Below are 15552 nucleotides of genomic sequence, written 5' to 3'. Positions count from 1 at the left end.
CGGGTGAGAGAGCGGGTGAGAAAGCGGATGGGAAAGCGGGTGAGAAAGCGGGTGAGAAAGCGGATGAGAAAGCGGGTGAGAAAGCGGGTGAGAAAGCGAGTGAGAAAGCGGGTGAGAAAGCGAGTGAGAAAGTGGGTGAGAGAGCGGGTGAGAAAGTGGGTGAGAAAGTGGGTGAGAAAGCGAGTGAGAAAGTGGGTGAGAAAGCGAGTGAGAAAGTGGGTGAGAGAGCGGGTGAGAAAGCGGGTGAGAAAGCGAGTGAGAAAGTGGGTGAGAAAGCCCCTTCCACTCTGAGACTGAACGGTAAAAGCTCTTTCACTAGAACTGACAGGTAAAAGGCCACACCTCCTCCTCTAGGACTGACACACAGAAGCCACACGTCTTTCACCTGCATTCATCAAATATGGACGTACCATTATGTCCTAAAACTTCCTACAAATTATTTATAACCTTCCACACTCATAAACCCCAATTACAACACACTCAAGATTTATTGAACTGAAGGTGTGTGTGTGTGTGTGTGTGTGTGTGTGTGTGTGTGTGTGTGTGTGTGTGTAAGCAGTGAATTATTGGCAGTACAGAACTCTCTGAATGCATGTTGAAGGTTAAAGATTAGCTCGGCAGGGTCGTGACTGTGGCCTGCATTCCTCCGTAAAGCTCCTGTTCTGGTTCACACACACACACACACACACACACTCAGAGAAAATACGTGTGAATTCTAATGTTTAATTAAAGTTATTAAAGAGAATTTTTTTTCTTACATATTATATTTGCACTGTAGCTTTTTTGTTAGATTATTTTCATAACCTTTCTTTTTAACCCACTTTTATCAATGGTGCCAATAATTATTTCCATGAAAACATGAAATGTACAAAAACCCCACTTAACCTCATCCTGTTTAATTCCCATGAAATTCCCGTGTTAAATAATGACGTGTGAAAGGGGCGTGGCAGTGAGATGATGAATCGAGCCTCACCTGGTAAACAGCACAGACCGAACATGTCTCTGCCTCGAGCATGAAGACCGCTCTGGTTCATTATCCGGTCCTGCAGAAGCAGCACAGAGACGATAATCAGCCATAAATTCATACACATATTACACACTAAACACATCATCCAAAGCTAATATTAACCCTTTCATAAACTATTTATATCATCTATATCCAGCTGTTTTATTACTTAAAATTGTATGACATACAGTACGAACTCTGACTTTCTCTACATATCACTTATATTAAAAATAAATGTGTTGGAAAGACATGAGTAGAAAAGTATAAAAATCAAAAAAAAAAAATCCTCATGTTTTTGTAAACAAAAATTAACATTCACAGGCAATATATAAAAATATACAAAATATAGCAATATTCTTGACATGCACAAAATGTACACAATTAAAAATCATTTTTAAAAAATATAAGATATTCAGTGGAGTCAGACATGAGTTTTATTTTTTTATATAAATTTGTTTTATTGTTTTTTTTATGTAGAATCTTAGTAAAGATATATTGGAGACAGTCATAACGACAAATAGGCTAGACATCGGTATAATTAAAGTCATTTGGAAGTGGTTCACATTTTATAGCTTACTAAAATATTTTTGAAAAAGCTTTAAATTGACCGTCTGTAAGTGTGCATGAAAAGATTAAACAGGAAACACATGGCAACGTCATCTGATGGTTCCTCCATCCACATGGTTTTGTGCTCGGTGTGGAGAGAAAGTCCAATCATCAACACACCCCCATTACTTCATGTTTCCATAAAGTTTCAGGTTCTGTTTCTGTCTCCAGCGCTCCAGCCAGACTCTTTTTTGGCAGGCCGACGCAGAGTTACGACGAAGTTCCACAGCAGCCGCTGAACATGTGGCTCCACTTAGCGGTAAAAAGCCCGCTGCCCCCTGCCTCGGAGGATTCCAACAACACAAAAACACCAAGAAGCAAAAAGCTTGGCAGAAAAAAAACAGACACGAGCTCTTTTCCTTCTCGAATCAAAGGAAATGGAAGCCTGTATGTCTGACATTTCAAAGCCCACCTTTCATAAGAGAGGCTATTCTTCCTCCTCGTCTCCCTCTCACACTGAGAACCAGAACAATGAGAGCTTCATACAGCGTGAGAACGATGGACTCATTCATGCGCTGTTCAAAGCAGCACTGCGACATCCTGCCACACGAACCAGCGGCCAGATTCTTCCTCTAAAACAAAACCCGTACTGAGCAGCAGACATGTGTGTCGATGATCGATTACGTGATGTACACGATATACAACACTTACACAACAGCGCTGTTCAAATTCTCCAATCTGATTGGTCGGAAGGTGTTCATTAATAATCATGCGCTCGTTCTAATACGGATTTTAAAAAAACAAAACAAAAAAAACGATGGATTGGTGAGGTTTTTGTGTGAGGAGACATTTCATTGAAGGAGTCTCCAGTGTCAGAGGTAAAGCTGTAACTTTTCCGACGTCTTCTGGGCAGGAGACTTCACGCTTTAGTGAGAACTTCATGGATATTACATGTAACTATAAACAGATTAAAAAAAAAGTATTGTTCTTTAAATAAATAAAATTTGGAAAGTTGTTGTATAAAAGGCACCTAATCCACTAGGTGATAACAGTTAATCCACTTCCCAGGTGTTGATTATTTTCCTATAACAGCATGCCGTTTTGTGTTTTAGTGCACTTGGATTGCACTGCTGAGGTTTCAGTTCTGTAAGAGCTCGGTCACATGACCGCCTCTTTGTCTCCCTCTCGCTCGTCGCTCTCTCAGCCTCGGGAGTAATAATCGTTCCACTGCTCACAGCTTTCCAGCTTCTGTGGCGAGAGAATGCCTGCCTTACCTCCTCTTACTCTCCTCCTCCTCCTCCTCTGTGAAATACGGCGCGAGCGGAACGCAGCAGGTCGGCACGCATAAAGCTCACACTGCTAACTTTATTACTCTCTGACTAAAAAGCACAACATGCCTCTGTGTCAGGAATCAATCTTCAGTGAAGTGAGATCATAAAGAGCCAGCGCAGGCTGTGCTACAGACCGCAGGGCGCTTTGTTGTGCTTTATGTCCTTTATTCTCTCCATGACTGACGAAGAGACGAAGAACAGAGGCGTGTCAAAAAACCACCTGAAAGAGGATCTCTAAAATGATTTACACCACTGCCACAAAATACTCATTTATGACTCGTCCACTGTGTTTGCATATCAACCAGAGGTGGAGCGATATGACAAAATATCACATCACCATTCTCATTCCTACGATACACAGTACGTTTTAAAAAAACTTCCAGCAAAATAGGAACATTTAGAAAATACAATTGGAAAATTTGTTACAAAACTTAAACATCGACTGAGCTATACATATCAGTCAGCTTACAACCACTACAAAAGGTTTGCAACAAGATATCACAATATATCAGAAAGCGGCCTTTCAGTCATATCGAAAGCAAAGCACTGATTCCGTTCGAGCTTTGTTCCTGCGACAGGAACGCAAACAGATTATACGGTGAACTCCTATCAAAACATACACATGGCTTTGATCACCGCATGGAGCTCGATTGTTCATTAGCAGAAAGGTAAAGCCTTTGATAGTGACGGTGTTGCTCAAGCCTCCATCGTCTTACAAATCTTTACATGGACATTGTGTCATTTTAAAACAACAAACTTGTGACCATTAGACGTCATTCGTCTGGAGCCAAATTCAGAAATTTACGAAAAGCTACAGACTGTGACAGGGCCGGTTCTTGACATTTCAAACAAACAATCTGCATGTTGTAGTGCTAAAACACTCACTAGCGGTTTATCTTTGACTGGGTGAAATGAGCTATTATTATTATTATTATATATATAGTCCGGTTGAATTTGGCTTAAAAACATATGTGCATTACATTTGTTTGGTTCTAACGCTAATGACGCCTCAATATTTTTCCTTACAGCACCTGAAAAATAACCATCAGACCACCAGGCTACTTAGCATGGTGAAAGGTTTGAACTTCAGTGAGGAAACTTCAGTGAAGCTTGTGATCGACTGAGTTGCTACAGTTCTGAAATGAGCTGTAGTTGATTAACGTTTCGACCACCTGAGCAGTGATTATCGTTAAAGTCCATGCGATGCTGTTACATGCGAACTAGCTAGCTATTTATTAGCCACTAACTTTGTCCATTTCAGTGACATAAAAATTGGAAGCAAGAAAGTGGAGAAATCAATTAAATCCAATTAAGTAGCATTAATAATAATAATCTAAAGGGGCGTCCTGCAACCGCCTGATACATAAACCTTTCTGCCAAATGATTGTAAAGTGTGTATTTGCATATCTATTTTAAAAAGTAGAACTCGACGTCTCGTCGTCGACGGGATGCGTTCACCGCTAACATCATTTGACCTTGCTGTGACATTGACCCTGTTTGGATCAAGTCCAAAATCTAACCAGTTCATCTGTTGCTTACAGCGATAATTCCATATAAATCCTACAAACGTTCTACCACTCGCTCTTAAGATATCGCACTTATGAGAATCTCAGACAGACGAACAGATGGATGGACAGACAACCCAAAAACATAATGTCTCATTGTGTCTCATTGTGTTTTGAAAAATCATGGAGCCCCCTGCTGGACTGGGGCCCTAAGCAGCCGCTTACACCGCTTATAACAAGAAACGGGCCGTAAACAAGTGAGCAGCAACCTAGAAAGTATTTGTCGAATCAGAAATGTTTTGAGTGGAGCTGAGTACTGAGCTGAAGTGAGCTGCTGACTGATTAAACAGCTGCTCAACTCCCCCGGTGTGACTTTACACTCTGTGCTGTTTAAGCGTCGCGGCGTTTATCTGGGATTATTCAGTCACTCGGCTGTTCTCTCGTCTGTTGTGCCTGGCAGGCGGACGAGAGGAAAGTTCCAGGACCATAAAACCCATAAACAGTAACAGAAGCCTTTAAAGAGACGATCTTGAAGGCGTGTCGAGGTGCGCCACGCTTTTGCTTCTAAGCGGGACCATTTTCTCGGCACACCTGGATCAAATGTAAACTGTACTTTACACTGCCGTCTAAATATTTAGAATATGGGTCGATCTTTGTACAGATATAAACAAGCGCTAAAAGAATTCGCAAGCTTAGAAGCGTTAGCAGTCATCATGACCTCTTTCACACAAAATCCATCACACGCTCACTCATTCCAATCCCTACACAACTTTTTTTTTTGTGTAATTCAGAAGGATCATAAAAAAAAGAATCATAGCGGAGAAAGGTCAAAGCTTGCTTTCATGTCAGGAGTTATGGCCCACAGGGAGAGGGTGTGTGGGTGTGTGTGTGCCCTTCTCATATTTATACCAGAAGCTTTTTTCAGCCTTGATCTCCAGCCACAAGAAAACAAAGCTGAACCAGAATGAGCCACCGTCTAACATGCTGTTCTCGCACACAGCCACACAAATCTCAGTCAACAATCGCAAAAAAACAGCACAACAATCCACGAATTTCAGAGTAAGCCCTGACTTTACTAAGCAGATTGGAGAATCTGAGAGTTCGCTTGCTCAAAGTCCTAACACTGAGTCTCTGGCAGAACAACCTTCTGGTCAGTAGCATGTTTATATTCATGCCGTTTTGTGGACGTTCTTCTCCACGGCTATATAACATACATTCCAGTCAGAATATTGGAACATATGGGATATCTCAAAAGCTTTACACAAGCCAGCCATTCTGGAGATTGGAAAATGAAGCCAAAGGCAAAGACATTTTACATAAACAGATAAACAGTGTTATTTTTTTCCCCCTCATAGCTGCCATGTTACCATGGTGTTGGATTTGGCCATCCCGTTTGGTCCAGCAGGTCAGGTTTACAGAAGTATCTTGCTTTTAAATCAAAAAGGCAGTGGGTAGGGCAGTGGGTAGGGACAATATCATCAGGAGATTGCGAGTTTAAATCCTGACAGTGCCACAGCTATCCATGACTGGGAGTAAAATTGTCCTTGATCTTTGAGTGGGAGGGGCATTCTCTGTCTTTCCCCTGTCAATCACAGTGACAGTAGCACATTGTGGCCATATGTGAGCTCATGTATGAGGAAGAGGGCAGATAGCGCTTTCCTCAGTGTGTGTTTGAACAGATGCACTTGGCTTCACGTGTCTTGGTGGAAGCATGTTTTAGCCTTCACTAGCTAGCTGTCATATGATAGAGGAGAGGTCATATGATAGAGGGGAGCTGGCCGGTGGCTGGGAAGTAGCAAAAGAATTTAGCAGATTGGGAAAGAAAATGGGGAAAGGTTGGGTAGCTGCATGCTGAAGGAGTTAGTCAGACTAACTAGTCAGAGGCGAGCCAGGCTCAATTCAATTCAATTTTATTTGTATAGCACTTTTAACAATGGACACTGTCACAAAGCAGCCAGAGGTGAAGGCGGTGAGGAAAAACTCCCTGAGATGACATGAGGAAGAAACCTTGAGAGGAACCAGACTCAAAAGGAAACCCATCCTCATCTGGGTGACAGTGTGATTATAAATAAATCCCTTCTATAACTGTGTACTACATGGACAAATAGTGCAATTGCGCAACCAGTAAATTCATCACAGTTTTCACATGAAGTCCGGTTTGTCGAACCTATCCACTGTCCACTGATGGAGACCTGAGTGCAAAACTGCTCGTGACAACCACAGCCCCAAAGCCACCACAGCAACCACAGCCCCAAAGCCACCACAGCAACCACAGCCCCAAACCATCACAGTACAACTGCCCATATGAGATCCCCAAGCAGCACCATCCCCAGCAAGCCCAATGATCTGCAGGCCGTGCATGTGCATTATATATACATCGCAATATAGCAACAAACCTATTGACAATATGTGCTTATCGTCTGTTTCCAAAAGAACTGTCAGACAAATTAACACATTAAAGCAGAGTTGTTGGTGTGTTATAAGTGACTACATTTTTTTTTGGTCCAATCCATTAAGTGTAACATGACGTGTTAGCTAAAACAACTTGATTACCCATGTACTACACCTTATAATGTTCGCAGCAACCCCCAAGTGTGAATGCTTTTCCACGTCTTCATCAGTGAAGGTTTCGCCTTCTATTTTTAGGCTACTTAAGAAAGACTGCTAGACCACAGGTAGCTGCTCATCACCACTGACAGCTCAGAGTGCAAGCCACTTTGACCACAGTCGATAAAATGACCAAAAACACCCGCGGTAGCGTTCAGCAGATGCCTTTACTAAACGGACATGACAGCGCACTTGTCTAACTTCACCACAAAGGTGTGATTTCCATGAGCAAATACTTCTCTGTGCAGACTAAACAACAGAAATTTTGTTTAGTTAAAAACCACTTACAATGACAATCTAAAAAAAAAAAAAAAGGAACAAAACACTCTGTGTAGAAAAATAAGCCATGACGATGTGGTGTGATGAGGTGGAGTTACAAACCTGAAATTATTTTTTTTTATCTATAAGAGTTTTATAAGTTTTATTCAACGATTTGACAATTACAATTTTTTATTTATTAAAGAATGACGTGTCTGAATTTTCATCCATTTATCACTTACGTTATAGCAGCTATAAACAGTGGTTCTCTCTCTCGACGTAAATAAGACAAAAAAAAAAAAAAAAAAAGCAGCTTGTCATGTTACCAAGAAACCACGAAAAGAAGCATAAACTCCTCTGTCCTGAAGATGTCGGATAAGTTACAGCTTTACTTCTGACACTGGAGACTCCTTCCATAAATAAAATAAATAAAAAATAAAAATAAATATTTTAATAAAATAAATATAATAATAAACATTATAATAAATATTTTTTTAAATAAAAATAAAATAAAAATAAAATTCTCCTTACAGATGAGTCACAATGAGTATGCGTTTTTTTTAGTACCTGAAATGTCCACCATACAAGTTCCTGTGTTACTATAGAAACAATACTGTATTATAATGAGCACATTAATATTAATATAAACCTGTGATACACAGCTGCACTACTGTCAGAGCTGCTGTTACAGAAAACTAATCAACACCTTCTGACCAATCAGAATCCAGAACCCAACAGCAGGCTGGTGGAAACGTTAATGAGGAACACATTTTTTGTTGTTTGTGTTCTTCTCGGGGCAGGAAAACGTGCCAAACTATAAAAATATTGAATCCTGTGCTGTTGCGATGCCAAAAACCGATTCCTATTTTTGGGTTTCTAAAAGCAAAACACTGAACTGTGCACATGCTGACTTCGAACCTAGAACTGGATGGATGAATGGTTAGATTTGGCAGAATACAGCAGCAGTGAAAGAAAAAAATTCCATCCTGTGTGACCTCCATTTATTGTCTCTCCTGCAAAATGCTACACACACACACACACACACACACACACACACACACACACACACACACACACACACACACGCAGGGATTCCTTTCTCAACATCCCTATTCATAGCCGTGGTAAAACCAACACATCATGTGCTCCCATTTTTTGCAGGCAGTTGCCATGGTAACAACCAGATGTTGAGACCATCATGGGCATGCACGCGAGCGTCGAGCAGGGAGGGTGAGGGGTTTCCTCCTAATAACCAGAGAGAGAGAGAGAGAGAGAGAGAGAGAGAGAGAGAGAGAGCTAAAAAAAGAAAAGCTCTTGGTTGAGACCGATACCAAATATTCAGTACGGTTTTATTTGTAGACACACATCTCCACAAAGCGCGTTTACAGAAATCCAGAGGCAGATTTTAGATCTCTATGGCAACAGGGGTGAGGAAAAACAATCGTAAACACCCTAACACTACATTCACACAAGCAAGCAAAGCGTCACTTCATTTTCTACGTATGGACGCAAAACGGAGCCGCGACAAGCGACATTTCAATTGAAATTTTATCAATTCAATGCAAAATCAATCATTTATGGAAGGAGTCTCCAGTGTCAGTGCTTTCGCTTTCAAATCCCAACAACTGCCTCAAATGATTCCTCAGACCGATTGCTCCTATGCTCTGACATCTCTATATTCGTCTGAAGAAACGTTTATTTTAAGGAATATAGAGACATTATGAAGAAAAGAGATCACTGGGGAGTGTATGTAGCTGGTGAGTGAGTGTATGTAGCTGGCGATTGTATGTAGCTGGGAAGTGAATGTACATAGCTGGGGAGTGAGTGTACGTAGCCGGGGAGTGAGTGTACGTAGCCGGGGAGTGAGTGTACGTAGCCGGGGAGAGAGTGTACGTAGCCGGGGAGAGAGTGTACGTAGCCGGGGAGTGAGTGTACGTAGCCGGGGAGTGAGTGTACGTAGCCGGGGAGTGAGTGTACGTAGCCGGGGAGTGAGTGTACGTAGCCGGCGAGTGAGTGTACGTAGCCGGCGAGTGAGTGTACGTAGCCGGGGAGTGAGTGTACGTAGCCGGCGAGTGAGTGTACGTAGCCGGCGAGTGAGTGTACGTAGCCGGGGAGTGAGTGTACGTAGCCGGGGAGTGAGTGTACGTAGCCGGGTAGAGAGTGTACGTAGCCGGCGAGTGAGTGTACGTAGCCGGGGAGTGAGTGTACGTAGCCGGGGAGTGAGTGTACGTAGCCGGGGAGTGAGTGTACGTAGTCAGCGAGTGAGTGTACGTAGCCGGGGAGTGAGTGTACATAACTGGCGAGGGAGTGTACGTAGCCGGGGAGGGAGTGTACGTAACTGGCGAGGGAGTGTACGTAGCTGGCGAGTGAGTGTACATAGCTGGCGAGTGAGTGTACGGAGCTGGTGAGTGAGTGTACGTAGCCGGGGAGGGAGTGTATGTAACTGGCGAGGGAGTGTACGTAGCCGGGGAGGGAGTGTATGTAACTGGCGAGTGAGTGTACGTAGCTGGCGAGTGAGTGTATGGAGCTGGTGAGTGAGTGTACGTAGCCGGCGAGGGAGTGTATGTAACTGGCGAGGGAGTGTACGTAGCTGGCGAGGGAGTGTACGTAGCTGGCGAGTGAGTGTATGGAGCTGGTGAGTGAGTGTACGTAGCCGGCGAGGGAGTGTATGTAACTGGCTAGTACTGCGAGCCAGGCTTGCTAATATAATCTGAGAATGAAGCTAGTATGAAGCACGTCAATCAAACATGCTGATTATTGCGATATTAATGTTTAACTAGTTAGCTTTAGGAGTGCTATATATAAAACTACAACATCTCTCATTGGTACTAAAACAACAAAACGCTCAACAGGCCACGCCCACAAGCGACAAGCTACACGCGACAGGAGTGACCTGTTAGCGTGAAGGTACAATCATACGCAATCTCTCAGCATGAGAAAAAACAAAATCCGTTTCATACACAGCACTCGTTTTCGAGCTCCACGAGCAGGAATTCAGGTTAACCCCAATACACTCAGACAAAAGATTACAGGGTCTAAATAAAGCGCTCATTTAGTGGTACTGTACGTGGCAGGAACATCGACCTAACCATGGGGTTTGAGCAGCGTAATTACTGTTCCTGCGAATAAAAATAACAGCGCACTAAAATAAAGCTCTGAAAGACAAAGGGGACATTTTAAAAGAAAATCAAATATAAACAAATTAGAAATGTGTTTTTTTCTTTTCCTTATCAACTACACTGAGCTCACAGGGCTTTAGTAAAACTCTACTGGGAGCTCAATCAAGAAATAAATTAAGGAAATATTCTAATGTTCCAGAAAAAAACGGCTGCCAATTTCCTGAACAAAAATTTTTTTTGTACTTTTACACCAACCTTATCTCAACCAAGCATAAATGTGTCTGTTTTTTTTAGGTGGAATTTCAATAGGTCATTTGTATGTAGTTTTTTCTGTTCTGTTTATCTATAATCAATCAATAATCAATTATAAAATTTGGCACCATTCTGCCAAACGAGGAGTCGCTGTTATTTAAATTCAGTACCGGATTCGATGATTTCCACTGAATTTAAATGTATGAATGCACACCATAACCTGTATTTGAAAAAAAAAAAACGTGTATTTTTAAATGTAATGTGACATGCTCACGTTATCGGCGGATGATTTAGTGCCATAACGACCAAAAGACAGCCGACAACAAAGTTCCGTCACTGTGAGAAATATCGATTAAAATCTCAGAGTGGGGGCGTTGCTATGACACTTGTCGAAAATCCACCAATAGGAGGACGCCAAACTCAAGGCCAGCTACACATACGATAGTAGCCATGGCGAAATGTAAACGCAACATGCTAAACAGCAGGAAAAAAAGACTTATTACATCGAGCTCACTTAGTGTTTACGCGAGTGTGTTTTCCGGATCACGCCGATTGACGACATAAAGCAAAACGTAGCCGTTTTCTTTAATCGTAGATCTTTCGTACGAGATTTTATTTTCTCATGATCAGCACTAATCTCAAAAGAGCGCTGAAACCGTAGAAAATCAGCTTTAGCTACATTAGAAACTAAAACAAATGACAGACACCATATATGTCTTGGATGATTGATTACATTTGGAAGAAAAGGAACGGTGTGTAAAGGTAACCTTCGCTCGAAATATTTAAACGACTCGCCTGCGATATTTTGAGCCAAATGATTTCCATGTGTTTTTTTTATGAGAATGCTGAGATTTAAAAAAAAAAAAACAGATAGAACCTAAATCGACTGAAACGCTCACATCATGCTTTAATAATCAGTGAATTATTAAACGATAACGGTTTTGATTTTATATCGCAGAAGTTAATCATGATAACAATCGATACATTGTACAAGCCTCTAGAGTGGAAAAAAAAAAGGCTATAAATATGAAATATGTTCATGCTGAACTAAAAACCTGCACTAATTTAAGTCTTAATCTTACATTTTGATTATTTAAACAGTCTGAGAATTGGGAAGATAATGAGTTTTTGCAGAATGATTCCTCTGTAAAGCATCTTTGTTCTCCAAACTTCCCACAAAAAAAAAAAAAAAAAGTGACTCATCTCATTAGCTCATTTTGAGGTCATAGAAAAGCTTAAGCTTTTAATATCCATCTGTCTGCTAGATTTAGGATTGTAATACATCCAGAAAAGATGGATTTGGGATTTGTTTGTTTGTTTGTTTTTGTAAATAAAGGTCTTACCTTCAGGTCAGGCATCTGCCTCACTTTAAAGGTGGTTTTAGATCCAGTCAGCATCTTCCTCAGGATCCTCTGCTCAGCTACACGACTAACACAACATGCTAAACGAGCAAATGTAGCGGATTTGGGTGTAAATGTGTTGCACTGCGCTCCATCTCTCTCTCTCTCTCTCTCTCTGTCTCTCTGTGTGTGTGTGTGTGTGTGTGTGTGGAGAATAAACCTGAAATCCAGCCGCTGTTTAACGGTTTAAGTCCTTTTCCTCAACTCGCTCAAGCAGCTGAGGGATTTTTTTTTCCTTTAGCGCCATTTACGTTTTCTCAAGAAGCGAGCAGGACAAGAGCTTTGGGATGAACCGTGAGGAAAAGCTTTCCGTTTGTTTACGCCTTCGCCATAGTGAAAATGACACTGGCGCTTTACACAGTAACGAGAAGGAAAAAAAAAAAAAAGGAAAAGAAAGAAAGAAAGAAAAGGGGGCTCGTGCGCCTCTCGCTCTTAAAGGGCCAGCGCGAGAGAGAGAGAGAGAGAGAGAGAGAGCGAGCGACATGACAGTTCAAAACTCACTGAGTCGATTCACTTAAATGATTCATTGCTTCGGAATCGTTCAACGGTTCGGTTCGGTTCAGTTCAGTGTAGAGCAGGGGTTCTCAAACTTTTGCCTTTTTTTTTTTTGCACTTTATTAATTTAATGCACACACACACACACACACACACACACACACACACACAGAGTACGTCCCAAAGTGTTTTATTCCTCTTATACCACACCGATTAATTGACAACACGTCATACTTATTAGTGTGAGATTTTTTTAATTGAAATCTCAGTGTGAGTGTTGATATGACACTCATCTAAAATCCACCAATAGGAGGACAGCAATCTCACCGTCCAGCTACGAGTACGCTAGTAGCGATGGAGAAAAACGTAAACAAAGCATGCTAATGGACAGAAAAAAATGTCCTTATTACATCAAGCTCACTTGAAGAACGTTTGCGTTTATGTGAGTCTGTTTTCCAGATCATGCTGATTGATGACATAAAGCAGAATGTAGTCATCTTCTCTAATCACACGACACACACACACACACACATGCAGATTTATGTTGTAAGGACTAAAACATGACAAAAAGTACAATCCGAAGCGTTTAATTCCTCTTTTAATACCACACAGATTAAGGAACACCATAATTTTTAACCATTTATAGTTACATGTAATGTCTTAGAAACCAGTTAGTTCCTGTATTCACTTATGTTATAGCAGCTATAATCAGTGTTCCCTCACCAGCCTCTCTCTCTCCTCTACTTTGCAGTTATATTTCTGTATATAATACATTCAATCAAATCCATTCTTGGTTTGTATGGATATAAATTGATCATCTTTGAGGAAAGACTGTTATTAAGCCTGCCTATTAATCTCACTCACCCTTAACGTAAAAACACTGAATTACGTTAATGAAAAAACAAATGAACAATGGTTATTTCTGAAAACTTAAAGGATCAATCTAGAGCCCTACAACCGAGTGATCTACACTAGAAACATTTAAGCAAGCTCGGAACGCTCACCAATACAAAGAACCATTTTTATAGCTGCAATAACGTAAGTGATATCAGGAACTAACTTGTTTCTCAGACATTAAATGTAACTATAAATGGATAAACAGTATAAGGTGTCATTTTTGTCATTTTGGAAAACTTTGGCACTGTAACAGTAACTCCACTTCATCACATCACCCCGTCGTTGATTATTTTACTCTAACAGCACACCATGAACACAGCACAACTCTTAAATACCATCGGTCTCTTGTCATTTGCACTACCACGGGAACTTGCCCTTACACCTCATTCAGAACTTGCCTCCGTGCACATTACTGACTAATTACTACATGCACCTTCAATATTTGTACACCTTGTACTCTGCACAAAGACAATAAAGTTGAATCTAATCTAATCTAATGAACTGTTTTATTTCTATAAACACAGTTTCTGATTTATAATCTTTCTAAGTATTTGGAAGCTCAGTGAAATGTAAGAACTAAAAAAGTATTTTTTTTAAAAAAGTACAGTAATGATGAACAATTACATTAATACCTCCTATGTCTAATAATTCCCATACTCCTCCACTTTACCTCTAGAGCAGCCTTGTAAGCAAAACTTTACCTTGTAATTTTACAGATAATTGCACATGACCGCTAAGCCTGTTACCTTTTCACGGCTGTAGCACAGAATCGTGGATGTTGTGCAAGTTCTCCGGAGCTGTACAGCTTCAGCGCTCGTCCTGATCTGATCTGATGTGATGTGATGTGACGTGACGTGAGCTCAGGGCTCTGTCAGCTCTCCACTGAAACGGATACCTGCAAAGCCAAAAAGAAATGAAAACCGACCCCGAAGCTATCAGCACCCGTATGACTAATTTATCACACTCTCACTTAGAATTTATTATAGCCAATAAAATCCAGCGCTGCTAATCTGGAGAGCAATTGTTTGAATGGAGCACAGTCGAATTAAGCCTCGAGTCATGATTATAGCTGGGATTTAAACTCCACAACAGGTTCTTAGATAAGTTTCACATCAGCACCAACAATGACAAGTGCATCAGACTTGCAACTTCTAACACTTCGACAGTTCAGCAGTTTGTAAGTTCTTTCCTCAATTTGGGATCAGTGTGCAATTCATCAGACTCCCTAACCCTCTCCTGGCGGCCAAAATGAATTATTTAAGCTGCACAATTTAATTTCAGACCTTCGTGGGTTGTGTTTATGTCGTGTTGATCAAAGAGAATCATTTTATTCCACTACACAATACGATGCTTTTTACAGACATCAGGGCTTTGTGCGCAAACGTGAAGGAGTGAACACAATCTCTACACATGCGCTGTTGAATTCTGGATTCTGATTGGTCAGGAGGTGTGGATTAATTTTCTATAGCAGCAGCTCTGACAGAATGCAGCTGCAAATTACAGGCTTATATTAATAATGAACTCGTTGTCAGACGGTATCATTTCTATAATAACAGCGCATTCACTGGGACTCACAGACGATCCACTAATAATAAACAGAAATGTGTTTATGTAACATTTATGGAGTCTCCAGTGTCAGCGCTTTAAAGCTGTAAGTTTTCCGATATTTTCAGGACAGAGGAGTTTATGCTTCTTTGTAGTTTCTTTTGTCTTATTAAATTCAAGAGAGAGAAAAAATGAGAGGCTGGTGAAGGAACGAAAGTTTATAGCTGCTGGAACATAAGGGAGAACATGTGTAAGTGTAACCATTACGGGTAACTAATAACGTATCATATATTAACATATATCAATTTGTTGCGTTATAAAAAGAATAAAACACTCCCGGATGTGCTGTTATAGGAAAATAATCAACTTCCGGGTGGTGACAGTAACTCCGCTTCATAACTACCAAAAGAATCTCTTAATTTAAATTGCTAGGACTGATAAATTGGCAATTTGATTATGCAAATGCAGTTTTTTTTATTATAGCAATAGCCATGTTTTTAACTCATAGCACAGCAACCACGACTGTTATTTGTATACTGACATTCAGACACAACTCTTGTGTTAATGTAATGTATAACTGAGGCATTTGAT

The 15552-nt window shown here is 40.9% G+C and overlaps 1 protein-coding gene across 3 annotated transcripts in view; it reads right to left on the bottom strand.

The window, feature by feature from the left end:
* Positions 1-12477, bottom strand: part of mtmr11 (myotubularin related protein 11) — a 31136-nt gene extending 18659 nt beyond the window's left edge. The window contains exons 1-2 of one of the 3 annotated variants that reach the window (XM_034298164.2): positions 11968-12477; positions 974-1043 (exon numbers count right to left, since the gene is read on the bottom strand). In XM_034298164.2, the coding sequence (XP_034154055.1) occupies positions 974-1043; positions 11968-12021 (124 nt within the window). In that variant the 5' untranslated portion in view covers positions 12022-12477. Of the gene's footprint in view, positions 1-973; positions 1044-2024; positions 2343-2826; positions 6823-11967 lie in introns of those variants that run through there. The other 2 variants (XM_026924609.3, XM_053228036.1) reach the window with 2 other exon arrangements.
* Between the last annotated feature and the right edge of the window lie 3075 nt (positions 12478-15552).

This window comes from Pangasianodon hypophthalmus, chromosome 22, assembly GCF_027358585.1.
Source record: "Pangasianodon hypophthalmus isolate fPanHyp1 chromosome 22, fPanHyp1.pri, whole genome shotgun sequence".
NCBI lineage: Eukaryota > Metazoa > Chordata > Actinopteri > Siluriformes > Pangasiidae > Pangasianodon > Pangasianodon hypophthalmus.
Note: the sequence above shows the minus strand (reverse complement) of the source record. Positions and strands in the feature narration are given on the sequence as shown.